The sequence below is a fragment of the Saccopteryx leptura genome, chromosome 3 (assembly GCF_036850995.1).
Source record: "Saccopteryx leptura isolate mSacLep1 chromosome 3, mSacLep1_pri_phased_curated, whole genome shotgun sequence".
Taxonomy (NCBI): Eukaryota; Metazoa; Chordata; class Mammalia; order Chiroptera; family Emballonuridae; genus Saccopteryx; species Saccopteryx leptura.
In genome coordinates this window covers 223,005,633-223,032,954 of record NC_089505.1, presented here as the reverse complement: position 1 = coordinate 223,032,954, position 27,322 = coordinate 223,005,633, and the positions used below count along the sequence as shown (strand labels likewise).

Below are 27,322 nucleotides of genomic sequence, written 5' to 3'. Positions count from 1 at the left end.
TTCCTGAGCAGCCCAAGCATGGCACAAAGACATATCTTCCCATTCAGAGCATAAGCTGTTTCTGACCCTCCCTCGTGCCCAACAAAACCCTCAATTCCCCCTCCACCGCAGAGGTCAGGGATGGGTGCGCGTGCACGCACGCACAAACACACACACACACAACACACACACACACACACACACACACACACACACACACACACACACACACACACCCTATGCTGTGAAAGAGGTCTGGCACAGGAAGGTGGCAATCGAAGCTAAAGAAGGGGCCCCTGTGTCTGGCAAGTGGCTCTCAAATACCTTTCTGTGGGCTCCCCCTGCCCACCTTTCTAGTCAGTACAGTAGCCTTCGTGCTGACCTTCCCCCTGCATCCTTGTACACACCTCTCCTACCCATTCTTATCTGACAATTTGGAGGTAGGCAATAGGGGAGGCTGTGTGGGCGAAGGCCACTAGAGGCGTGGGGGCCTCAGCAGCCCTTTGTATTGTTCTGAAGAATGCCAGCTTGCTGGCTAAAACTAAGGCAGGAGGTCAAGCTGCTCATGGTTGGTTATTAATGAACTTTACCTCGTTAGCAAGGTCCTGGGAGGGGTTTGGAAGATGCTCTGAACAGTGGGAGGACAGAGTCTTTCAGGGTTTGAAAAGAGCATCTAAGGAAAAGCCAGGGAGAAGTAAGAGTGGGCAGAGGCTCAAAAGTCAGGCCTCTTACGGGGGCCAAAACCCACAAATGTACCCGGAGCTCCCAGGCCCCCGTGACTGGTTAAGGGTGGGGAGAGGAGAAATCACAGACTTCAGAGTTGATACTTGAACTTGAAAATTGCTTTCTCCAGCTCAAATTTCATAGATAAGGAAAGGAAGGAGGAAGCCCTAGCTCAGAGTCACACAGTAAGTCCCCATGATTGCCAGCCCTGCTACTGAAACTTCTAGGGGAAATACTGCCCTAGTCCTTTAGGGTCTGGTGAATTCTTAAAATCACCCTCCATTATGTCCATTTCATGGGTGAGGGAACTCAGTCTCAGAGAGACCAAATAACTTGCCCAAAGTCACACAACAATGTAAAGTAAACGGATATAGGAGCCTTCCATGGTGGAAAGGTAGAGAAGGTAAAAGGCAGAGATTTTCACGTGTGTCTGGCAATAACCATCTTCTTCTTCTTCTTCTTCTTCTTTTTTTTTTTTTTTTTTTTGCGACTGAGAGAGACAGAGAGAGGTACAGATAGGGTGACACAGACAGGCAGGGAGAGAGATAAGAAGCATTAAGTCTTCATTGTAGCACTTTAGTTGTTCATTGACTGCTTTCTCATATGTGCCTTGACTGGTGCACTCGAGCAGAAAAAGTGACTCCTTGCTCAAGCCAGCAACCTCGGGCTTCAAGCTAGTGACCATGGTAACCATGGGGTCATATCTATGATCCCACACTCAAGCCAGCCACCCCACACTCAAGCCAGCAACGTTGGGGTTTTGAACCTGGGTTCTCTGTGTCCAGGTCAACACTCTATCCACTGTGCCACCACTTGGTCAGGCAGGCAAAAACCTTCTTAATGACCTCATTATTCTTATGACCATTTTACAGATGAGAAAACTGAGGCTCGGAGAGGTTAGAAGAAATTTGCTTCATGAAGAACTATGTTTAAGTATTTAAACAAGGTGGTTAATATGTTAAGTATTAACCACCAAGGTGGCTCTAATGCCATGGTAGCCTACGTAAGCAAACCAAAACCTAAGCTAGAGTTAATGCAATCAAATCTGAGAAAATGAAACTTATGAACAGCCAATCACAAACAACCAACAAGGCACTCCCAAATAACGCAACTGCTCAAGGTACAGCCAATCAAATAATTTCCTTGCTTTGTTTCCACATCTTCTGTATAAAAACCTTTCCCCTGGCTCCTGTGGCTAGAACACTCCTAATAACCTTTGGTCTGGCAATGCTCAATTCAAAGTGTTTGCTCAAATAAACTCTTGACAGTTTTAATGTCCCTCAGTTTACTTTTAACAAGTATGAGTGGCAAAGATGAGATTCTTTTTTTCTTTATTCAGTGAGAGGAGGGGAGGCATGCTTTGCTCATCTGGGGCATCCCCTGTTGCTCAGCAACCAAGCTCTTCTTTGTGCCTGAGGAGGAGGAGGCCATTGAGCCATCCTCAGCACCCGGGGCCAACTCGCTCTAATCGAGGAGAAGAGAGAGAGAGAAATGAGAGAGGGATGGGCGCTTCTCCTGTGTGCCCTGATTGGGAATTGAACCAGGGACATCCACACACCAGGCTGACATTCTACACTGACTCAATTGACCAGGGCCAAGATGAGATTATTTTTTTTATCTTATTTTTATTAATTTTAGTGCAGTGACATTGATAAATCAGGGTACATATATTCCAAGAAAACATCTCCAGATTATTTTGACTTTTGATTATGTTGCATACCCCTCACCCAAAGTCAAATTGTCTTCTGTCACCTTCTATCTGGTTTTCTTTGTGCCCCTCCCCTCCCCCACCCAAGATGAGATTCTTTAAAATTATTTTTTAAATTTTGGAAGGAAAGCCCAAAGAGTATTATGTGATCTTTTAGATTCCCCTGGGGCATTGACTATTACCTGCCCAGGACACCTGACTCTCCAGGGGAGCAGAACTAAGCTGTACCACTGACGAAGACCAAACATTTTACAAGCCTGCAAAATTACTAAGATGCAGTAATTTCCTGTTCTTTCTGGCAGAGACAGTAACCCCATGGGTGGTGGTTTCTCTGCCCTGGATCTTTCAAAGTTTCATTTCTTCTAACTGAACACTCCTATCTCAGTGTTCCCTTTAATTCCACCCTCTCTATAACTCCCCGTGTGTCTTTCTGAATCAGCTTGGCCGTTCTGTTGTTTCCCTCATCAAGGACTTCAATAGAACCTTGACACACATTCACTGTCTATTTGCTGGAAAATGATATTTTTAACACATCAAGAATGACATATTCAAGCTAGCTATGCCCAACTTCATCTGTAACCTTGGGTCTCTGCCAGCTCAATCTGAAGCTCGATCCCCCTTTCCTGGGTCTTAGCCCCTCCCTGCCTCTGTCCTATGCCTGCCTCATCCCTGGGAGGCCTAAGCCTGGGCACTGGGCCTGGGCAGAGTGGGGTACACAGTCCAGGAGATGGGCTGGGGAGACAGGCTCTCCCCTGTCTTGATGTGGACTTCTGGTGTTAAATGTAACTTTTCCTGTTGAGTTTAACAGAGATCCCAATGATCAAAACCAGCTATGCAGGTCGTACAGTAAAGGACTGAGAAACGGACTTTGCAGCCCATCCTGCTTCATCCCACCAGGGGCAGAGAAGAGCAAGGCTGGTGAGGTGGAAGAAGGGTGTGTCTTTGGAAGGGCTGGTTTGTGTGCCGGGGAGTTTTACCTCCTCTCCTCACTTATCCAGTGAGGGGCTTTGGGGAAGACTTTGGGGATCTGGGCACGTGCAAGGCCAGGTGGGTCTAACCCACACCTGGCGGAGGCTCAGGGTATTGGCCATTAGCTACACTGGCCAGAGTTCACCAGGGTTGGGGGGAGGGACCTGGACATCCCCCAGCAATGGTCATAGAGGCAGACAGTGTGTTTCTTAGAGCTTCCCCAGATTCCCCAGAAGAAAGCTGGGAATCCATCCTCAAAGTTTTACCCTCCTCTAAGAAAGACGGCCTGGAGAGGGGCAGTCTTCACATTGTGGGGGCAAGGCCAAAGGGCACCACGTGCACCGATGGCAGGTGGCAGAAGCCTGGTCCTGGAACCAAGGGGGGAACTGAGTGAAGCAAGAGTGGAGACCTCCAGGACCCTGCCCACACTCTGCCTTCCTTTTCCACCCCTAAGCCTGGGACAGTCACAGGGAGGCAGATCTCCAAAGAAGGAGGGTCTGGAGAGCTGATATTGGATAGGAAAGGAGTCCTTGAGTTCTCGCTGACCTGAGAGATGACCATAGGACCTGCATAAACTCCACCCACCAATGCAGGAGCAGCAGTGCCACAGAGTGGACGGAAAGGGTCACAGGTGACAAAGAACCAAGCTTTCTCTGGCGAGCTCCTACCTCAGTGCCAAACACTTGTGTTTTTAGCAGCTGTCCACATCATTCTCAGTAGAGTCTCATGGTTCACACCTGCTCTAGCCCATTGGTCCCCCACTCCCAGGGAGCTTCCCCTAAATCCACCACACTGTGGGTCCAGAGCCAGCTTCCTCAGAGTTGGAAGGAGCCCAGAGCTGGGCCAGAAAGCCCGTGCCTGTGTGTTGGGGGGGGGGCAGGGTGACCTGCAGTATCGCCCCTCCCTTTCAAGGCCAACTGAGACAGAGTGGCATACATAGGGGGCAGGGGAAAGCACCTCATAGCCCACAAGCGTATCAGGTGGCAAAACTGTTCAAGAAATGAGCATGAAGCTACCAGAAGTAAAGACTCCCAGTCACTGAGACTGATGGCTGTCACTGCCCACCCCGCAGGCGGCCCTTGGCTCTTGTTCCCTGCAGCCCATAGAAGCACCCGGCTTCAGATTCACACCTCCCTCCTATCTCCTTCAGCCCTGTCTTATTATTCCTAGAGATTTGTTATTGCTTTTGCGTATTTTAAACCGTTATTATTCCATAGATTTTGAGATAATTGATTTTATGCTCAATTTTATGTTTAAGTTGTTATTCATTAGTACTTAAATACTGACAAGTATTTAATGCACCAGGCCCTGGACTAGGCTCTCAGCACGAGGCAGGGAACAAGATAGGGAACTAGGCCCCAGCACTGGTAAGGGGACGAAGGCCAGGATTTCCCAGCCCAGCCCTACTCAGCGTAGGCACATGGTCCCTTGGCAACTGTGAACATCTTCAGGCCACATAAGCAGTTTTTTTGCTTTGGTTAAAAAAAGCCAGCATGTCACATGCCTACACTAACTCAGCTTTCTGTTCTAGGGGTCTGTTTTGCTATCTCGTTAGGGAATCACATGATTTCTTTAGTGTCCTTCCCTTTGAATCTCTCCAATAACAGAACAAGTCAGGAAGCTACAGGTCTCTCCTTGCAAAACGCAGATCTTCTGACTCACCCCCTCCAGGCATCCTGCCAAGGAAGCAGGGCTCCCCACACGCCAGAGGCCCTCTGCCTGTGCGTGCCTCGTGGGGGCCCCTGGCCTTACCTCAGTCTAGTCTGCTCAGCCCTTGGGCACCTGCACAGGCGAGGGACAAGGAGACCCAGTGGAAGGGGGCCTGGTCTGCCACGGAGTCACTCCCACACTGGTTTCTCTCAGGCCCGAGCCTGAAGTCTCCAAGGGAGCCTCCTGGCATACCTGCCAGACACCCAGGATGGCTGGTTTTCATAGATTTTGAAAGATGGCCAACACCGACTGAGCACTGTCTACTGCAGCGGTTCTCAACCTGTGGGTCGCAACCCCGGCGGGGGTCGAACGACCAAAACACAGGGGTCGCGACCCACAGGTTGAGAACCGCTGGTCTACTGGGTCTTTCAACATACTTGCTCATTTGTCGTATCTGTCTGATGGACAGAAGAGGGGGGAAGGAGGAGAGAGGAGGGGGTCAGCAGTGGGGTGAGCATACACAAGGTGCCGCTGGCTCCCTGCCTGGACTGGTCCTGAGTCTGTGGCCCCAGTGAAGGACCCCCCCACCTCCTTTCCTTCTCCAGGCCCATGAGTGGGGGAACCCTGGCTTGCACTCACTGGCCGCAGGTCCCAGGGCAGGACTACCAGAGGGCAGTCAGGGCCGCTGCCCCCAGTTATTCCACCCTCTTCAAGGTGGGTGCCATTTGCAGCCCCAACCTGCCCCGCCCTGTATCCTCACCCCTGCCCTGCTGTTGTCCTCACCTTGAGCCAGGTTCCCAGAGATGAGGCGAGAGGACAGAATGATGTCCCCAGGAGCTTCTTGCAGCCATGTGGGTGCTCCTGAAGCCTTGGTGTGGCCCCCCAGACCCGGCCCCGAGCCATCCCTGGACTGAGCCTGGTCTCAGGCCCCGTCCCCTGCCCTGGCTCTCGCTCTGCCACCCCCGCCTGCTGTCCCTTCTCTGCCTGCCTCTCCCCAACTGAACACCAGAGCTTTTCTTCTGGAACTCTCTCTTTCCCTCTCTCTCTCCCTCTTCTGGTCTCTCTCAGTCTCAGCGTCTCCCTCTGCAGCTCTGGCCTGTTCACAACTCCTGCTCTCTTGGACTGCTCAGCCCCTCTGCCAGGGGTTGGTCTCTTCCAGCAGCCCTGCCCCCACCCTGGGCCAGCCAGGCCCCTTCACCTTGTGCTTGGCTTCTCACGACCCCAAAGCTCACTCTCCCTGGAAAGGCTCCTGCAGCTTCCTGGGCTGGGAGGGGCTCCCAACAGCAATGAGGAGGTGCCAGTGGTGTGATTCTGGGCTGAGGGTGTGACCTCGCTGTAGAGGGGCCTCATCTGGGTCCCAGGGCTCCTCTGTAGCCAGAAAGGGAGCAGCCCTGCTCCAGCGCAACCCCTGCTTAGGGGGCTGGGGGCCAGGGACCCTGGACAGGGCTGGGGGATGGGTGGGGCCCTGGCCGTTGCTCACAGATCCCATCTGCCAGCCCTTCTACTGCCTCTGCAGAATCAAAAATAGGGAACCAGGAAAGGATCCCTCTGGTGAGGAGGGTAAGGAAAATCAAGTATGTGGCTGGAGCGGGAACGGCGAGCCAGGCCGATGCCCACAGTTCTTGAGCGCCTGGTATGTGCAGCAGCTCGCTAAGGTCCGGGGCTCTGGGGCTTTTAGTCATCAGAAACCTAAGAGGCATGTTGGCAGCGAATGCCATGTCAGTACTCGTCTTCCTCTGCTTTTTCAACTACACAACTTGGATTTTGTTTGAGGTGGAAATGTGCCCAGCTTAAAAAACGGCCATTCCTCCACCATTCTTCCACCTTCCTGTCAGGGTGTCTCAGTCTAGGCAATAGAATGTAGCATGAATCCTTCAGAGATGTCTGCAGGGGTTGCTTTCCTGATATAGGCACCACCACTTCCTCCTTTCACTTGATTTTTCCTTCCTCTTACCTGGAACAAAGCCATGATGGCTGAAGCCAAAGCAATGACCTTGCAACTATGAGGGAAAGGGTAATTCCCTCCCCCAAGACCTGGACTCTGACATCCTGAAGCTGCTAGACTATTGCCAGCCACTGCCTAGCCCAGATTTCTCAAATAGGAAATACATGCCTCTGTCTAAATCAAGTCACTGTTATTTGGATTTCTTTTATATGCAAGTAAGCGCAGTGTTTGATGGGCCTTGTTATGCAGCACTGTCAGGTGGGCTGCTCCAGGCTGTGTCCTGAGTGCAGACCAAGGCTCGCAGCAGGCAAGGCTATACGCTAGCTGCTCTGGCCCGGGGCCTGGTGGCCAAGCAGGTTTCAGTGGCACACCATGCACCTCGGGCTAGTGAGGATGCCTTGTAGGGCCTTGGGCAGGCCCCAAAATAATATTCCATGGTCCCCTCGAGTTTAGAGCAGAGCCAGGCTTTGGTTGACAAAGATCTCCTCTTTTTGACAGACAGCTAGTGGCTTCTTACTAGGCTTACATGGAGAAGGGATGCCTGACTGTGAGACACCGAGTGACCCTGAGATCCTGATGGGCGGCTGCCCACCAGGAATGCGTACCAACCTCTCTCTCAGTGCTAAAGGCACTCTGTTGTCATGCATGGGTGTTCTGCTTGGGCTTGTGGTCAGGGCATTGAGAAGGCTCTGGCATATATGTAGGGGCTCAGCTCCTCATAGTAACAGCCACTCTGCCACCTTCCCCTCAACCCACACCTGAGACCCCCTGGCGAATCCCTAAGACTATTTGAGGAGAAGTGTCTGTTCGCATGTCATTTACAGACAAAGCTGCAAGAAATGTTGTCACCAACTCTAAGTTGACAGGGCAGCCCACTCAGGGAGACACATGGAAGTGGCATCATGCTGGTGGGCAGATTGTTGAGCATGTCTGCTGGCCCACGTGGCCTGGCAGGAGAGATGGCCTGGGATGGATTACATTGTCCTGGGCAGTTGCCAACCACTTGTTTTAAGGGTCAGGGGAGTGGAGAAAATGGGACAAGTGGCCACCAGGTGGTGAGGACATCAGAGTCCTTTGCAATGCTCTGCATAGGGCCCCAAGGCCTGAGGAGGCCCGGTGTCAGGTGGCCAGGACGGCCTGTTCTGCACCTCACTCAGCCTGTATTCCTGGCTGCAGAGTACTAAGACTCCTTAGGTTCCATGAAAGAACTCACTGTCCCCCTACCCCAGCTGGCCAGCAGGTGGCAGGACAGCTACACTGTATCTCTCCCCTCCTGGCAGCGGCTCTCTGGACTAGATACTCATTCTGCACGTGGACCTTCTTTCCTACCTGCCCTGCCTCTGCCAACACCACCACACACCACTGTGCCCCACATATCACTGTTACTCACCAAGGGACTCATTTTACTACAAGGAAGTTTGGCCAAGAGCCCGTGCTTAACTAGACCCCCCAGCCTCACCCTGTCCTGTGCCCAGAGCCCTACAGAGCAGAGGGAAAGCCTCTGGCCGGCTGGTTCTTGCAACAGTACAAGATTCAGGTGCTGTCCTATCGATGCTGGTGTTGCTCCTTCTCCAGCCAGAACAGCGTCCAGGGACAAGGGCAGTGGTGGCGGTGGCCCTCACACCATCTCCCAGCCACCCACTCACAGTACTTTTGCTTTCATTTTCAGTACCGTTGACTCCAGAATAGAGGCTTTAGATCCCAAAAAAGAATGCTTCCCCAGAGGGGAGCCGCCTCTGGGTCACTGAGATGGCTGCCCAGGGTTAGGAAGGGTCACACTTCTTGGTCAAGGATGGACACTGCTCCCTGGTAGGGATACTCTGCCTGCCCTGTGTTCCCCGTTTCCTGGGCACAGTCATTCCAGAGGCCACCACTGCTGACCAGCTCCCAACTACATGTTGGGACCTTCACAGACCAAGAGAGACGCCAGGGCACCCTGGCAGATGGTCCACCCTGGCCTGCACGGCTCTGGCCCCTGAGCCCCAACCACTCTTGGCCACGGTGGCCCAACCTCAGAGACACAGTGCAGTTTCCTGAGCCTGGGCCTGAGCTTCTGCTCCAGCTGTCCCAGAACTCTCCTCTCTGGCTTGCTTCTGTGAATGGAAAATCCCTGACAAGGGCACAGTCACTTTTCGCCACTTTCCGCGGGTGCCCGCTGCCCCAGCTGCCAGGCTGACTGTGACGGAGTCACGCTGAATAGCACCTATTGTTCCCTGTGTCCAGAGCCCAAGGAAGCTCCCGGAGGAGCAGGGGCGCCCCATCTGCTCCCAGTTTAGCATCTCTTGTGTACACACAGCCCTCCATGTGACCAGAAGTGCTATCCTTGCGGGGCACACACAGCACATGCCAGATGGAGGAGGCAAGCGGGGTCTCGGCTGCTCAGTTCGTGAGCATGACTGCTGCCTGCACAGACCCCAGAAGCTCCCTCTTTCCTCGGGTCCTGAGGGAAAAGACATGGGAGACACAGGTCGGGGTGGGCACCTTGCCTGGAGCACAGGGCAGGAGCCCTACGTTGGAACCCGCTCTGCCCCTAACTCTATGCAACCGGCTGAGTGATATGACCTCCCTGAGCTCCAATGACATTTTTAGTAAAACAGAGATCTACATTGCCTTCTTCACACAGCTAAATAAGACCTCATTTTCCTGTGTTTCACACATGCACTGTGTGCCAGGCATGCTGCCTGGTAAACACACCCACCCAGGCCCAGAGCCACTGATTGTGTCTTAGGCCTGCCACCCTCCTCTGGTCTGCTCAGCTGCGTGGCCCTGACAAATTGTTCAGCAGACACACCCAAGTTGCTCAGTAGGAGCTGAATATGAAAGGCTCTGCCCCTCTAGGAGACCACCTTGAGCTGAAAATGGCGCATGTGGGTGTGGTCCCCTCAGCCCTCTCACAGCCACCTTGCTGTGTTCACCCACACTCAGGTGTGCTACAAGACCCAGTGAAGGGGTGGCACACCACACCCAGCCCCTGCCTGAATGCTGGAAACCTCAACCCTCAGCAGAAAGGCCTGGGGTGCGGTGGGGTGCTGGATGGAGAGACAGAGAGGCCCACTGCGGCCAAGCTGAGGGGCTGCCAGATCTCTGGCTGACCGGGAAGGGAGGGCCTTGCACCACCACCAAGGAGAACCTGGGCAGCTGGAGGGTAAATTGAGCCTTTAGTGAGGGGGGAGATGTGTCGGTCAGAGAGCCAGGATTGTCACTCAGGGTGCCACGGCTCCCCCTGCTCTCTCTGGGGACTGCCCTGTTTTTCTTCCACTGCAGAATGATCAGCATCATGTGGGAGCTTCCCAGTTAAGCTGTTTGCATAAATGTGTAAGGACTTCATGTTTCTTTTTTTTTTTTTTTTTTTTGTATCTTTCTGAAGCTGGAAACGGGGAGAGACAGTCAGACAGACTCCCGCATGCGCCCGACCGGGATCCACCTGGCACGCCCAGCAGGGGCGACGCTCTGCCCACCAGGGGGCGATGCTCTGCCCCTCCGGGACGTTGCTCTGCCGCGACCAGAGCCACTCTAGCGCCTGGGGCAGAGGCCAAGGAGCCATCCCCAGCGCCTGGGCCATCTTTGCTCCAATGGAGCCTTGGCTGCGGGAGGGGAAGAGAGAGACAGAGAGGAAGGGGGGGGTGGAGAAGCAAATGGGCGCTTCTCCTATGTGCCCTGGCATGGAATCGAACCCGAGTCCCCCGCACGCCAGGCCAACGCTCTACCACTGAGCCAACCGGCCAGGGCGACTTCATGTTTCTGTAAGATTTGTTCGCACTCTCTGAGAAGCTGGGGAGTGCATGTGGCCCCTACATGTGTTCGCATGTATTAAAGCTCCCGTGAGAGGCCACTATGGGAAGGCCAAGAGCAAATGTCAAGCAAGGGTGACAGAGCAGCACAGGCAGGCAGGGATTGTGGGGAAAGCAGAAGCAGAGCTGGGGTTGTGCTGGGAGCTCCCTGGTGTGGGTTCCCAAGTGAAGGACAGGAGCCCGGCTGGAAGCCCTGCACGCACGGGCTGAGCTGGCTACCAGCCCCTGTGTCTGTCTCCTCCTTACTCCTACCCCATCATGCCTGGGGACTGGGAGCCACGGTTGTGCCCATTCTTCAGCCAAGGGGACTGAGGCCCTAGAAATCACAAACAAGACAGCTGTCAGAGCCACGTCTGCACCTTTTCCTTAAAGTCAGAGAGTCATAGTCTCATGCACGCCTGTTTGTATATGTGGCATGGACGCCTGTATATGATACATGTACACGCATGTGTATATCCACATGCTTGCTCATGGTGGGCGGGTGTGCACACTGTAGTGAGTGCACAGTTGTGCATGGTGGGTGTGCACAGGTGTGAGTGTGTGGTGTGTGCACATGTGTAAGAGTACAGGCAGTACAAGGTTGCCTCTGAACCCTCGCTATGCCACGTGCAGCGAACACCAAATATCACCAACAGCCAGCACAGGGCAGCCACTTCTATCCATACCTCACAACCACTGAATGCAGGCCGAGTGAAGAAGCACAACCAGCCTTGTGTGCACTAGGCAGGGTCTCCCCCTCCACTGCTCCCTGCACACATTGTCACCTGTCTTCACTTGTGGCCTGCAGGTGGGCACCAACACCTTTTACAGGGGACTTATAAAGGATCAGTTGCCGCGCCATGTTACCCAGCAGGTGAAGTGTGTATGGTGAGCCCAACCTGTCCGCCCCTGATGCTGGGCTCCGCCCTCCCAGCCACTCAAGCAGAACCTCCAGCCTGGTCCCAGTTCTCTGTCTCCACCCTCCTGGCCCTGCCTTGAGCTCAGTGCCCTGCAGGGAGGGCTGAGTGAGTAGGGATGTGAATGAATGAAAGCACATCTCCCTGTAAAGACACAGGTGGCGTGGCCTGGGTTGGAGCACCAGGGTGGTCTCTGAGCTCCCAGACAGGACAGCTCCCCCCAGCCCTCACCAGTCCCTACCTGAGCCCTGCGGGGCAGAGCTGGACAGGATCCACTTGACTAGGCAACACCGCATCAGGGCCTGGCGGCTGAGTCTCGGCTTCTGCCACTTGACACCCTGCTTCTTGCTTAGTGGGGTGCTCCCGGGGTCCCCCAGGAGGCTGCCATCCGACACCTTCATCGCCTCCTGCAGCAGGAACAGGCAGAGCGTCCCTGAGCCCTTGCTCATAAAGGAGACCTGCAGATCTCTCCCAGGGTTGCCCCACATCCAGGTGAGGCTGTTCTTAAACTCCACCCAGGGTCTTGTCTTCCGGGGGTGCATGCCAGGAGCCCCAGTCCCAGCCAGAGAGTCCAGGGTCCTGTTCCCCCTTGCACAGGCCATCTTCTGCCCAGAGTCTCACCAGTCTAACTCTCTCCCCAAGAACCCTTGGTCTGCGTGACAGGGGCAACCTGTGGGCACAGTGTCCAGCAGAAACACAGCCCAGTGGCCCCAGGCAAAGTGGGGCAGAATGATAGAGACCACGCATGCTTCCCACATACTCCCCTCAAATTGCACCGGCCGGGCCTGTGAACACACCACTCTTTGCACACTTCTGTGCTCTGCACCAGCTGAGGAAAGCCTTCCTTTCATGGCCCAGTGAGCCCTACTTATGCTTTAAGACCCAGCCCCAGGTCAACCCTCCCACGAAGCTTCCCTGGCTTCTTGGCTGAAGGGACCAGGTCTGCCTCGTGTCCATAGTCCCACAGCAGCAGGGACTGCACAGTGGAATTCCTGGTTGAGGGCAATGCCTGTGGCTCCGCATTCTGCATCCTGGCCTGGCACACAGTGGGGACCCAGGAAGGAGGGAGGTGAGGTTCAGACTTGCTCATCAAGCTTGCACCCCGGCACAGGCCTGGTTGTCAGAACTGGACAGTCCCTTAGAGAGCACAAGCCTTCCTTTGACTGAAGCCTAGAGAGGGCAGTGATCTGCACAGGGTCACAAGCAAAGCTGGCTTCCTCACTTCCCTCCCACACCCTCCATCTTTTCCCACCTGAGGAAGATGGGCTGTATGAGAGACCCCTGGCCTGGCCTGAGGGGCACACTGATGGGACCCACTGCCCTGAGTTGTGCCATGATCTGAATGAACAGCTCAAGCAACACACTGGAGTAATCTGGGAGGAGAGGCCATGGGGGTTATTCAGAGATGATGAGCTTGAGCTCCAGGGGTGTGGATGTGAGGGGACAACCTGGGCAGAGGCCTCAGCACAGCGAGATTTGTTTTTCTACAATATTTTGAGCCCCATCTCCCATGCGGGCTCCCAAAGCACTCACTTCCTCAGTTTCCTCAGTGGCTATAGGGTGGACCTTGAGGGCAAGGCTCAGGGAGGGTTGTATGTGGCCAGCAGCCATGGTGACCCCTTGGGGCATCTGCCCAGTCTCATTTATGACCTGTGCCCTGCTCTCCTGCTGGGAACAGCTATGTCACAGGTGTGGCCTGACTGACTGGGTCACTGCCACAGGCAGACCCCAGGCTCTTTTTATTCACAATGTGATGTGGCCTAAGTGCCAGTAGTGAGAGGCAGCAGCATTCCCGTGTATGTGGGTTGGTGGCCAGGATTATGGCCACTGGGCTGGCTGGTAATGTCTTTCTAGGGTCAGCATGCTATGTTTGCACAGCTCTGAAATATTTTTGGTTGTCCAAAGCAAATAACGTAGCTGTGCAGTTGGGTGGCTTCTGCAGAGGCAGAGCCCAGAGGTAGCCCCTGCCTCAGGTTCTCAGGTGCGAGCAACAGAGATGGACCCAGGCTGATTTTAACCAGAAAGAATGAGCAGTGGGCAGGGCAGGCTAGTCTCAACCTCCCCAGGGAGGACTGATAGCCAGGCAGACAGACTGGAGCAAAGAGCCGGTGGCTGGACAGCCAGACCTCAGCTTTGGTCAGCCCACAGAAGGGTCCTCTGAACAGCTCTGCTGCCACTGGGTAACAATGCCCCATCCCTGGCACTCCATTTGGGGGGCCCTGGGCCTGGGACCCGAATGGTCTCATGGCCCTGCTGTCCCTGGAACCTGAAGGCTGCAGCTGGGACTGTCTCACTGGAGTGACTAGCTTCAGGTTCAAGGTCAGGAGTGGAGGAATTCATTGTCCCAACCCCATCCCTGGCTTCGAGGGGAACAGGGAAAGCATGTGTCTGGCCTGTTAGACTCTTATGCCCTCAGTGGGGGCTTTCCCAAACACAGGGAATAAGAAATATCCTACAGACATCTCCCAAATTGTGGAACTTGTGCAAATGCCCAAATGGGTGAGGGGAGGCTGGTCCATTCATCCTGAAGTATCCCATTAGGTGGGAGAACTCCCATGAGGCCCAAACACATGAGGGGAGGACTGGGCCTCCTAGTCAGTTTTTGACAAGTGGCCACCCAGACAGGACAATTTCCAAATCCCTAATCCTGACTTTTGGGGCATTCCCCAGCCTGGTACCAGCTGCCAAGTTCTGCTGTCACAGTCATCACCCCCACAAACTACCACGTGACACACACCCTCCTTGGTAACACCCCCGACCTTCCTCCCCTCCTCCAAGGCTCACCCTGGCAATAAGGCAAATGGAAGTGGTGCCAATTGCTGCAGCAATCTTGCCATCTTGGTGGCACAGGGTCCAATAATGCCAGAGATACTGAGGGATGCCCCTACACAGCCCTATACACGAACACATATATACATGCATGCATGCACATACATGCGCACATATGCCCGGTCCTGCCGCCAGCTGTCAGCGAGGCTCCTGATCCATTATTAATGACATTATTCAGCAGAGAAATGGCCTCGATGAATCAAGTCTTTAGTTTGGTCCCGGTGGTGGGGGTGGGGGGTGACAGGCAGCTGGTGCTTCATTATTGCATGACTTCTTTGCGGGGGGCTCTGGACCTAGGCTAGTGGAGAACATCAGAAGGAGAGCCTGAGGTGGCCTCATAGCCTCAGGCAGGATCCTGTCCACCTCAGGACAGTGCTGGCACTGGCTGGCAGGGGTGCCCTGGCAGGGCAGCAACCAGTCATGGGGATGCTGTTCTGAAGCTCAAGCCTGAGCCGGCAGGGGGATCCAGGGGCCGCGAGCCCTGGCTCCTATTTCCCTGGAAAGGCTGGAGGTCCCCAGGACAGGGCCAAGAGCTCTCTTTCTGTTCTGTTCTGGGTCTCAGTGTCATCTCATTGTCATGACAACTCCAGAGGTTGGTAATACCACTCCCCATTTTAGAAATGAGGAAGTAAGTCCTAGTGAAGAGATTCATTTTGGGGCCACACTGTGCTGTCTCCCAGTTCCACAGTTCAGGTGGTCTTGGCCATGAGCTGCATGGCTTGGCTCTCTGGGGGCCAGGCCCCGGGAGAGGCCTCAGGAGCTGAGGAGGGGTTCCCCAGCCCCCTAATCATGACAGAGTCCCTGTGTGCAAACGCTCTGCTGCGCTCCTGCGCTAGGGGCCGAAGTTTGCTCTCCCTGGTGCAGAGAGCCCGGGAGCGGTTGGCAGGAGCCCTCGGCCAGGTCCTCCACCTGGCTGAGAGCCAGGAGCTCCTGTGAACCACCCTCTATGAAGTGGGTGGGGGGTCCTCACAGTAAGATGTGAGAAGCCCACTGTGGCTGAGCTGGGGCAGAGCCACACAAATGCCAGAAGGGGTTGAGTCCTGTGGACTGGGCCCAGGGACCATGAGAGAGGGCAGAGGAGGAATGACGCTTCTCATCCTCATGAATATTTGACACTTGTCTGTCTGGGAGAGGGTCTGACTGGGCTGTCAGGGACTGTTAATAGCCACTCCAGCTCCCTCCCCTGAATTGGGAAGCTCAGGAGGGGGCCATGAGAGATGACACAGCACCTCCTCACCCTGCAGGACCTCTGTGCTGAGAGGTAACAGAGTCTAGGACAGCTGGCTCAGTGAGGAGACCAAACACAGGGGCATTTCAAATAAAACCCAATCCCTGGTCCTGCCCTTAAAGCCCCACTCCAATCAACCTCTGCCTGACCCTGTTCAGCCTCATCTCACTTGCCCGCCCCAACTCACTCTGTTCCTCACAGGCCCCCACAGCCTGCTGTCCTCCACATCCACACTCCCCCTCCGCCAGCATACTTCCCTCCCTCAGCCCGCACATTCCCTCCCTCCCCCTGCACACCTGTCCCCTCCCTCTACCGAACCCTTTCCCCTCCACCTGCACACTTCCCCTCTCCACCCGCACACCTCACCCCCTGGACTGTCAAGGCTGACCCCTTTCCCTTTCAGGCCTACTTCAGGCCAGGTGCTGGGAGTCCCCCACCTCCAGGTTGCTCTCCTTCATGCGGGCTGCATCTCAGCACCTGCTGGGCCTCTCAGCAAATGTGGCTTTTGAACTTATCTTATGTATTAGTTTTCTGGTGCATTGTCTGTTTCCCTCTTCCCCTTGCCCATGTCCACTCTGAGGACTGGCCCTGGACGGCTCTGTGATTTACTCTTCCCAATCCAGCGCCCAGCGCCCAGGAGGCCCTCATCCCCAAACCCACCAGTAAAGGAACAGAGTATCAGTTAGAGCAGTGGTCCCCAATCCCGGGGCCGCGGACCGGTACCAGTTCGCAGAGAAAAAATAAATAACTTACATTATTTCCATTTTATTTATATTTAAGTCTGAACGATATTTTTTTTAATGACCAGATTCCCTCTGTTACATCCGTCTAAGACTTACTCTTGACGCTTGTCTCGGTCACGTGATACATTTATCTGTCCCACCCTAAAGGCCGGTCCGTGAAAATATTTTCTGACATTAAACCGGTCCGTGGCCCAAAAAAGGTTGGGGACCACTGAGTTAGAGGATGGCAAAGACATGCAGTGAAATTTCCCTGAGGAGGACACACAGGTGGCCAAGAGGCACATGGAAAGATGCTTGGCCCTGGCCAGTTGGCTCAGTGGATAGAGCATCAGCCTGGCGAGCTGACATCCTGGGTTCAATCCCCAGTCAGAAAACACAAGAGAAGTGACCATCTGCTTCTCTCCCCTTCTCTCTCTCCCTTCTCTTTCCCATAGCCAGTGGCTTGATTTCTTCAAGCGTCATTCCCAACACTGAGAATAGCTTGGTTGGTCTGACCATTGACCCCAGTTGGGGGTTGCCAGGTGGATCCTGGTTGGGGCACATGTGGGAGTATGTCTCCCTGTCTCCCCTCATTTTTAATTTTTTAATTTTATTTTATTTTTAATTTACTGATTTTCAGAGAGAGGAGAGAAACAGAGCAAGAGAAGAGAGAAAGGAGGAGGGGGAAAAGGAAACAGTAGTAGTTGCTTCCTGCATGTGCCTTGACCAGGCAAGGCCAGGGTTTCGAACCAGTGACCTCAGTGTACCAGGTCGACGTTTTATCCACTGTGCCACCACAGGTCAGGCCCTGTCTTTCCTCATTTAAAAAAAAAAAGAAAAGAAAAAAGATGCTCAACATCATCAGTCATCAGGAAAATGCAAATGAAAACTATCATGAGATGTCACTCACACCTATCAGAATGGCTAAAATAAGAAGTAGTGACAGTACCAAATGCTGGCGGTGATGCAGAGAAACTGCTGCACTCGGACATGGCTGATTAGGATGTAAACAGTTGGTGGCTTCCTTTATTTTTATTTATTTATTTATTTAAGGGAGATGAGGGAAGATAGTGAAACTCCTACACGTGCCCTGACCAGGATCTACCTGGCAACCCCTGTCTGGGGCTGATGCTTGAATCAATCAAGCTATTTTTAGTGGTTAAGGCTGATGCTTGGGCCACCTGAACTATCCTCAGCACCTGGGGCTAATGCTTAAACCTGTCCACTGGCTGTAGGAGGGGAAGAGGGAAAGAAGGGAGAGAGGAAGGGAAAGAGAAGCAGATGGTCACTTCTTATATGTGTCCTGACATCTGAATGCCAGGCTGATGCTCTATTTACTGAGCAAACTGTCTGGGGCTGGTGGCTTCTTAAAAAACAAATATGCATCTGCCATCCAACCCAGAAGTTGCCCCCGTGAGCATTTATCTCAACAAAAAAAAAGCCTGTACAAGAATGTTCACAGCAGCTTTACTTGCAATAGTCCCAAACTGGAAACACTGAGATGTCCTCTTTGGAGTTAAACAAACAGGAATATCCACACCATGGAATACTACACAGCAATCAAAAGGAACGGACTACTGATACACACAGCAAATTGGATGAACCTCCAGGAAGTTATCCTGAATGAAAGCAGCCAATCTCAATAGGTCATATACTGTACAATTTTATGTAATGGAAAAAATTGTATAAATGAAACAGATGAATGGACCATGGATTAATAATAGAGGTAGAGGCAGAAGGGAGGGAGGTGTGGCTATATAAGGCAGCACACGAGATTCTTGTGATGGACCTGTGATGTGTCATGACTATGGTGGTGGGAACACAAGGCTCCATATATACATAAAATGGCATGACACTGAGCACATGTAAAACTAGGGCATCAGAATGAGACTGTGGACTGCCTCACTGGCCATATCCCACTGTGATCTTGTACTACAGTTTTGCAAAATGCTACACTCAGGGGAGCTGGGGAAAGAGTATGCAGAATCTCTCTGTGTTATTTCTTACAACTGCATGGAGATCTATAATTATCTCAATAAAACGTCAATTCAGAAATAGTTTCTTACACACACACACTAAAGAGTATTTAAAAACACAAACACACACAAAGCTGTCAATCAATATTCATTAATGACTGGGTTTGAGTCCCATGATACTCTCCACAATTCACCTCCTCCTGCTCCTGCTTGATGCTAGTGTCATTGTAAGAGGGGGCAGAGCTCTCCATCTTCCAGGAACTTCAGGAGATAGCCAGGGTTAGGTGACAGAGACCAATGAAGCCAAAAAATCTGGCCCCTCAGGCCACAATGAGCTCTCAGTGGCACATCTGGCAGTGGGGACATTTTGGTCCAGGACCCAGAAATGGCCCTGGGCTGGCCCTGAAGACCCACAGCTGCACATGGGCAGGGCCATGCCCTAGAACTCCCCCCAGAGCCCTGAGACTTGCAGCTCCTGCCTGGCCAAGCGGGCCAGGGGCAGTTCTCTCTCCTTCTAAGTCCCCTGCCTATGAGGAGCAGAGGAGGGACAGAAAGGATGCCACATAGTGATGTACCTACTATGTGCCACGCACCGTGTTAGGTGTTTGGAGAGGCTGCCTTATTTTATGCTCACATCAACCTTTTGAGGTCACTGGGCCCCTCCTCCAAATCCCCCAACTGAAGCCCAAGCCCTGAACTAGGTTCTGCCTTATACCCCTCACCAAGCTCCGCCCACTCCTGTGCTGTGTGTTCTTACTCATTCAGGGTCCGTGAGGAGTCAGCCCAACTGGCTCAACTTCAAGTGAGTCCTGGTGGGCTTGGCTAGAAGTCACTGTCTCCAGGAAATAGGGCTGTGCCACCAGGCACTTGGGAGCCACCTTTGCCTGGTACAGGAGACGACTTAGCACCCCTCTAACTTCCGATGACCCACCCTTTTTTACAAAGACAGTGTGGTCTCAGCAGGCAACAGAGAGGGCATGTTTTGTTTTGGTGGCATTGCTATGGTTACTTTGAGGCAAGAGTGAAGAAGTAAAATTCAGCCAAGGCTGCTGAATTACTAAAATCAAGTAGACTGAGGTCTGAGGAAACAATTCTACTCTTGCTTTATGTAGCCTGAGAACATGAATTATTGAACTCTCTAGTTATGCCTGGAGATATATGTATAAACCCTATAGAAAACCCTCTGATCACTCACTGAAAGACTTGGAAAAGAATGTCACATATCCACACAGACGACATCATCACCCAGACCACTGGACATCTAAAAGATGACCTCTCGGACTAATCCAGAAGCTAAGAATACAAGACTGATTCTTCTCAAAATGTCATTTTTTTTCTATAAGAATTTTTAGCTTTTCTTTCTTCTTCAGAACACTCTGGGCATTGCCTAATTGTGTTTCTGGTTTGTCATTTAGTTCTAGCCTAAGCCTCCTGATTGATTTACACTCAGTCGTCATCTATTTCAGCAACTGCTCCCTGCACTCCATCTATAATGATTTAGAGATTTCCTTTTAGATACATTTGTTAAAGTTTAATATGTGAGTTAATTTGAAGAAAATACAAAATACAATAGCGCAGATAAGGCAAAATTGGTGAAGGCAGAGTACAGACAACTAGGAAACTTGGAGGCTCAGAGGCACACTCAACTTGGCCAAGCTCTGTCCCATACGGTGGCCATTTGTCATGAGTTGCTACTGAGCACTTGAAATATGGATAGTTTACCTGGGATGTTCCATCAATGTAAACATAACCCGTATTTCAAATCTTCAATTACTAAAATGTAAAATGGCTCCTGAGTAATTTTTTATATCAATTGTACATTGAAATGATAATATTTACATTGGGTTAAATAAAATATATTATTAAAATTTTCACTTTTAAAAAAATTTTCTTCTATGTACCTACCTGAACATTTTTTTTTAAAGAGAGAGAAAAAGAGGGAGAGAGAGAGAGATGAGAAGCATCAACTTGTAGTTGTATCACTTTAGTTGTTCATTGACTGCTTCTCATATGTGCCTTGACCGGGAGACTCCAGCCGAGCCTGTGACCCCTTGCTCAAGCCAGCAAACTTGGGCTCAAGCCAGAGACATTGGAATCATCATGCTGATCCCAGGGATTCTCAGTGTTTCAGACTGACACTCTATTCATTGTGCCACCCCCGGTCAGGTCCTACTTGAATATTTTAAATGGCACCTGGGGCTCATGTTGTTTCTATCGGCCATCACTGTCTATAGAGTTCTCGGATCTGCCAGTTGGGTGGTTTGGGGCAGCTCTTCTTCCAGGGCACACCCTGCCCCCAGCTTCTTTCTCCCACCCAAGTCCAAGCTAGGGTCAGGCACAGTTGTTTCAGGAAGGGGGCCTGTGAAGGAGAGTTGGGGGACAGTGAGGCAGATAGCCAATTTGGGGTACTGCTTGGGTCTAGGTAGAAAGTGGGGCTGAGCCAGGCCCAGGCAGTGGATGGGCAGTGGAGATACTCATGTGATGGGTTTTAGGATTTGCTGTAGGTGTGGGTAGTGATGGAGGGGTTGAGGTGACTCCACAGTAACTGTGAAATTTGTTTCCATGGAGATGCAGGAGGCAAAACCCCCAAATCTGGTGCAGACTTGCCTACCAGGAGTACCATCACTGAGAGTCTCCACCACAGTGCAGAGATTATCTCAGACAAAGCACAAACCTGGACCCCGACATCCCATCTCATAGCTCCCTGATCCCCACAGGCTCCCTGAAAGGTCACTCTCCCACAGTTCACAGCCCCTGCCCAGCAGGCACAGCTTCGTCCTGTGGGGCCCATATGGTCAAGTCGTTAAGGGTGAATTGGGGCAAGATCTTTAAGTAACTAGTTCAGTTTATGGCTCTCGTCAGCTGTGCTCTGGAAACTCCCTAGAGAGTGGCCCAGAGCAGGCTTGGCAGAGGCCACCTGTGGGCACATGGCTGCCAGTTAGGACGGGGTACATAGCTGGAGGCCATGCAGGGTCCTGGTCCACCCGAGTTAGGGTATCCAGGCTCCTTTCCAAGAGGTAATGTCACATGAGTAAACACATGTGAAAGGCATGGCTAATGTCTCCCAAATGTTTACAGACACATAGATGGGAAGCAGCACAGATAGCTCAGGAGGGCCACAAGGACCCACCAGGTGCTGGTTCAGAAGATGCACTTTAGTGGGGAAGGGGTGGATTTCAGGCCGGTTAATGTTACTTCCGGCAGCTGAGTGCAGTTGGAAGAGGTTTTGGACCGGGACTTGAACTCTGGGACTTTGCCCCCTGGCTGGGTGGCCCTACACAAAGTACCTGACCACTCTGAGCCTCAATGTCTTTATCTGTAAATGGGGATGAAAATGCGCCTTCATAGGACTGCCGGAAAGGTTGACTAAGGTGACATATACCAAGACCCAGCAAGAGTGATTATCACTGTTCTTCATCCTTCTGATGCCGAGTGAGGGCCTGGCCAAACACATGGCCCCATGATCCAGCAGGGAGATCCAGCCTGCTCTGCTCAATTGGCTGCACAAGAGAATCACCTGGCATTCACCACACCCTGCCTGCCCGAGGGCTGCATTGTGTGACTGAGTAGGGCCTGCTCTGCTCTATTTGTAAAGGCCCCTCGATCCACCTACAGCTCAGGTCCAGAGAGCCTGTCCCTCCAGACAGTAAATGCTGGGTCTGGTCTCTGAGAGGGAGGGGGCTCCAGGTCTCCATGCTCAACCTCTCTCCTCCCAGAACAGCTGTCTTGGGACCACAGTCTGGGCCAGCTGCAGACACAAGAGCCTGCTTAGATGGGGGGCTGCCTGGCCCACGTCCATGGGGATGCTGTAGAGCAAGCTGGTTCACGGAGCACCCACTCGTCACCCGCTCTATTTCCATCACTTGAGATGGATGGCAGGAAGTGGCAGTGGGCGTTGTTTTGTGCAGCCCTGAGCATTTGAAATGGGAGGCTTCTGATATCCTCAATTCCCCATCCATTCCTGGACAGAGACAGATGTGGGCCCAGCAGCTTGCCTGGTGAGGGGGAGCTGGGTTTGTCATGAGTCTCTGCAGACACTCACATGTGTATGTGCTTGAGTGCACACGCAGACCTGAGTGCTACCCCTCTCAGAGCACTGGAGCAGGAGAGGGGAGGATTGGCCTCTGATGACTGCCACCTCAGCCAGGACACTTTGCTGCCCAGGCAGTGTGGGTGTCTCATTAACTCAGGGGCCCACTCGAGTTGCTCACTAACAACATTCTATTGTCAGAGTCTTTTCCAGGCTCCACTCAGTTGTCAGAAAACAGTAGCATTGACATTTCCCCACATTATGGAGTGCTCACCATGTGTCTCAGGGCCATGCTAAGGTTGGTATAGGCCCTGGCCGATTGGCTCAGTGGTAGAGCATCAGAATGGTGTGTGGATGTCTCAGGTTTGATTTCTGGTCAGAGCACACAGGAGAAGCGCTCATCTACTTCTCCACCTCTCCCCTTCTCTTTTTCTCTTTCTATCCCTATCTTCTCCTCCCCTCCTGCATTCATGGCTCGATTGGAGCAAATTGGCCCCAGGCTCTGAGGATAGCTCCATGGCCTCTGCCTCAGACATTAAAAAGAGCTCAGTTGTTGAGCAATGGAGCAATGTCCCAGATGGGCAGAGCATAGCCCCCTAGTGGGCTTGCTGGGTGGATCCTGATCAGGGCGCATGCCGGAGTCTGCCTCTACCTCCCCTCCTCTCATTGAATAAAAAAAATGTTTATTTTAAAAAAATGTTGGTATAAGATCTCAACTGTCTAGGAGGTTGATGATATTTCCCAGGAATATGAGAAGACCTCGGCACAGAGGAGCTGCATAGCTTGTCCAAGGACACATAGCCAGCTCGTGTTAGGGCTGGGACTGAGGCCAGATCTACTGATGCAGTCAGGTTAACAGCTCACAAGCGGCAGCCATGTTACCTCTCTAGACCCCAGGTGGCAATGGGGTGCTGCAACAGGCCAGGGAACATATGTTTTGTGTGTGGGGTGGGGATCTATGTCATAGCACTTTTGGTAGTGATCCTGACATGGATACCCAGCCCCACTGACCAGCTCATGGTCCTGATCTCATGTGGGGACTGAGCAAAGGCTATGAGTATATCTGAGTCACAAATGGAAACTGAGACCCAACAGGGGATGGGCACTGCCCAAGCTTACAGACTCAACAGGGAAGAGTTAGGGCTCGAATTGGCTCTCTGAGGTCACTGCCCATCTTGAGAGAGAATCTTAGAACAGGGCCAGGACAGACTGGGCATGGGCGTGGCACTAGCTCTTGCATGCCTTGGAGGTGCCCATGTGCAGGAAGTGGGGAAGGGTGAGGGCAGTGGGCAGCGCTGAGGAGGACGCTGTTGAGAACCAGCAGCTGCTGTGCCCAGCTGAGCTGGCACAGGCACAGGCCAGCCTGATGGAGGGGTGTTGGGCAGAGGCCTAAGGCTGCAGACACACAGTGAGGGGGCCAGGCCAGCTGGGAGATGGGACAGGCCCCCACTTGGTTGTCCTGCCTCGGCTCAACTTAGCCCCCACCCACCCTACTCTGGCACCTGCAGGGCTCCCGGTTTCTCTCCCTGTCACACGGCTGTTCTGTGGTTCTAGGATGTTTGCTGATCACAGCTGATAGAGATACACCTGTTGGAGGGGAATAGCAGTCAGCTGGAGATGGGAAGCTGGTGGAGGGAATGGTGGGGTACAGCACAGTGACTCGATCACACTGTATGCCCTACCTGTTCTCAGTCTTCCTCCTGCCCCTGGGCTGGGACCAGCGAAGGAAGATCTGCCAAGTTCTCTCCCCTCTTCTTTCTTTGCCTTGGAAATCAAGACTGCCCTTGTCCCTCACAGAGGCCACATTCATGGCTCTGCAGCTGCTTCTGGGCCTCACCAAGGCTGCCTTGGGGGTGGGGCGGGAAGAGCAGATGGCCTCAAGCCAGACAAAGTCTGCAGAGCAGCTCCCAGCTTGCAGAAGGTTCTGATAAGAAAAGGATCCTGTAAAAGGCGAAAGATTTATGCGATCTGAAGAGAAACTAGAGCATTCCAGCTTGCAGAAGGTTCTGATAAGAAAAGGATCCTGAATTCAAAACCCTGGGGTCCTTTCCTTTGCAGCTATGGCCCTGCAGCCCAGAAATGGGCAACAGCAGCTCCGACTGCATGGCTGATCCAGGGGATGTAGCTGTGTGTGCTACCTCCTTATGTGCAGTCTCTAAAGGGTTCAGAGATTTCAGAGGGCACAGACCTATGGAGATAGGCCCCAGCTGGGAGAGGATCCCTCCTCAGCCACCTGGTTCCAGGTGGGCAACTCTCCCCTGAACTCTTCTCCAGGAGCCCCTCCCCCCACCAAGCCTTAGGGAAGCGAGCTTTGCAGTAAGACAGCAGGTTTCAATCCCAGCTACAACACTGTGTCGCTTTCCGTCTAAAGCAGGCCTCAGGTTCCTCATCTGTGAAGTGTGTACAATGCCAAGAGCTACCTCATGGACCACATGTGGGTCATGGGTCCAGGGAGACAGTGCAGATACCCAGACAGCCCTGACCTCCCAGACTCCACCAGGAGAACAGTCTGAGCCATTGTTGGCATCTGACTCATCAAGCTGGGCAGATTAAGGGAGCAAATGAGGGCCCGCCTCCTGAAAGATCCCTGCAGGAAGGCAGGCAGCCTGGCAGGCAGAGGTCCAGTGCACATGCTGGGCCGTGGGGACAGCGCCCCTGGAACCCTGGACACAGGCATGTCCACTCCAGCACAGCACACAGCTCTGCTCGCTCTACTCATGGAGTGCAAGTCTGGGTGCTGTGCTGGGCAGGCTGCTCCTTCCTCTGTGCCTGCCTTCCTGGGCTGGGAGGAACCACAAATGACTGGAGAGTGCATGTAGGAGGCCAAGGGCTGGGCACATTATTGGCCCCTGCACTGACCATGACTGACAGGCAGCTGAAGGCGGAGGAATCCACCCAACTCCCAGCCTGTGCTCTGACTTGCAGTCCCTGCTGCCACTAGCAGGGAAGGTGATTTTCACAGCCGGTCCCCCTGCTGACCTTGGTGAGCAACCCAGGGGCAGCTTCTTCAAGGACCACTGTCCATGCATGGCCCAGCACCAGCAGGTGTGGGAATTGCTCCAGTCACAGGAAGACTTTTGGCAGGTGCAAGGCCCGGCAAGGTCCAGTAGGGCCAAGAGCCATTTGTGGGGAAGGGCAAACAGCAGTGTGGGGTCACAGTGGCCAAGGAAGGACCAGATGCAACTGCAGGACTCAAACTACTCACTCCACCCATCTGGCAGGGATAGAGATGGCCAAGCTTCCAGGATGAGTTCTTGGTGATTAGGGCCAGCAGAGGAAAGGCAAGAGAAGGACTGTCTCTGCGATGTGGACAGAGCAGGTGGCGTGCCACCTTGCTATTCAGAAACTTCTCCTCTGTGTGCATGCAAGTTGTACAGCCTGGGCACTAGGGGCAGTTGCAGGGTATGGCCATGCAGTGTGTGCTCACACTGATGCCTGCAGACATATACAGACTGTGCTGGCAGTAGCATGTGTGTGCTGTGAACATGTAGCGTGTGAGCCCAAGACAAAGCTCTGAGTTCCACTGCTTCTGCCCAGCCCACCTGGAGCCTCCCGGGAGAGAAAGCTCCTTTCAACCTACCTGACTGCCATGCTTAAAGAATTTCATGTTGTCAACTCTGTTCATCCTCCTGGCACCACTGGAAGATGGTCTAAGCGAGGCACGGAAGACCTGGGCTCTGGGCAGTGTAGCTTGAAGCCAGCCATAGCTCCCTTGTTCTCATGGGTAAAAGAGGGACAGGAATTCATCTTTTGGGGATGGGCAAAGGGGACTGCGAGATGCCAGCCTGGCATCCATTCTCCCTTATTCATGAGATCCTGATTGTATTTTTTTTCCTTCCTTCTTTCTTCTTCCTACTATCTGCATGTGCTGGCTGGAGCTTCAGCAGCCTTGTTGGACCTTAAGGTAACGTCCAGAATGGAAGCCAGGGAACAGATGGAGCCTGAGTCCCTGCAGACCACAGGACCTCTGTGCCAGACCTCTCTTGCCTCCCTCTGGACTTCTGCAGAGGAAGAAACGCAACCAGCCTTGTTCACACCGTTGTTACTTGTGCTGTTCTGCTGCAAAACAGCCAGACTGAACCTGGGTGCTTTTTCCTTTCAAAGAGAAACTGTCTCAAATATATGAGGGGCTTGAGAGGCCTCAGAATACATTTTCTGAGTGTTAACTGTATTCTGGGGTCAGTTTATTTCCCTGGCCCTCATTCTCTTCATTTAATTAGTCCTCATCCTTCCCACTACCCTGTCACCATTTCTTGAACTCTATCTCGGGCATTTCCTTGCATATTATCTCTCTCTCTCTCTCTCTCCAAACTCCTAACAGCCCCCAGAGTGAGAACTATTAGCGTGTGTCCTTGTTAAGGGTTTCATGGCCTTTTAGGAAGTAAGCATTCATTAATTACTCAAATAACTAAAAGGGGCATTCACTAACCAGCCCTCGAGCAGAAGACACCCACTCCCAGCACTCAGCTGTCTCCCAGCTCTAAGGGCCCAGGCTCAGGGTCAGCTGCCCTGGCACCAGCCCCAGGGATTTCACAGGGCAGGACCAGTTTTGTGGCTGACCCAAGCTCCTCCTCTGTCCAACTTCTGTTCACAAACACCTAAACCTTCTCCCATCCCATCTAGCCTCCCAGCCAAGACACCCCAACACTTACATTCCCCAAAGTGACCCTCCAGGGGACAGCGAGGGATGAGTTCAAAAACGGAGAAACACCAAGGTTTCCCAGTGGTCCAAGGTAACCCCTAAAGCCTCCTGCCGCCACCCCACACGCCTTCAGCCCACCAGTGCCCACCTTGGCCCGCTGCATCCTGGGTGCTGAAGGAAACTTGCCGGCCTCCCCTCCTCACAGTCCAGGAAAGCAGGACTGCTGGGCAGGGC

At 52.9% G+C, this 27,322-nt stretch overlaps 1 protein-coding gene across 3 annotated transcripts in view; it reads right to left on the bottom strand.

Annotated features, from left to right (window-relative positions):
• Positions 1-27,322, bottom strand: part of KCNIP3 (potassium voltage-gated channel interacting protein 3) — an 81,038-nt gene extending 53,716 nt beyond the window's left edge. For 2 of the 3 annotated variants that reach the window (XM_066372313.1, XM_066372316.1), the window contains exons 1-2: positions 27,237-27,322; positions 11,903-12,068 (exon numbers count right to left, since the gene is read on the bottom strand). In XM_066372313.1, coding sequence (XP_066228410.1) covers positions 11,903-12,068; positions 27,237-27,251 — 181 coding nt within the window. In that variant the 5' untranslated portion in view covers positions 27,252-27,322. Of the gene's footprint in view, positions 1-11,902; positions 12,069-24,128; positions 24,210-27,236 lie in introns of those variants that run through there. The other variant, XM_066372314.1, reaches the window with a different exon arrangement.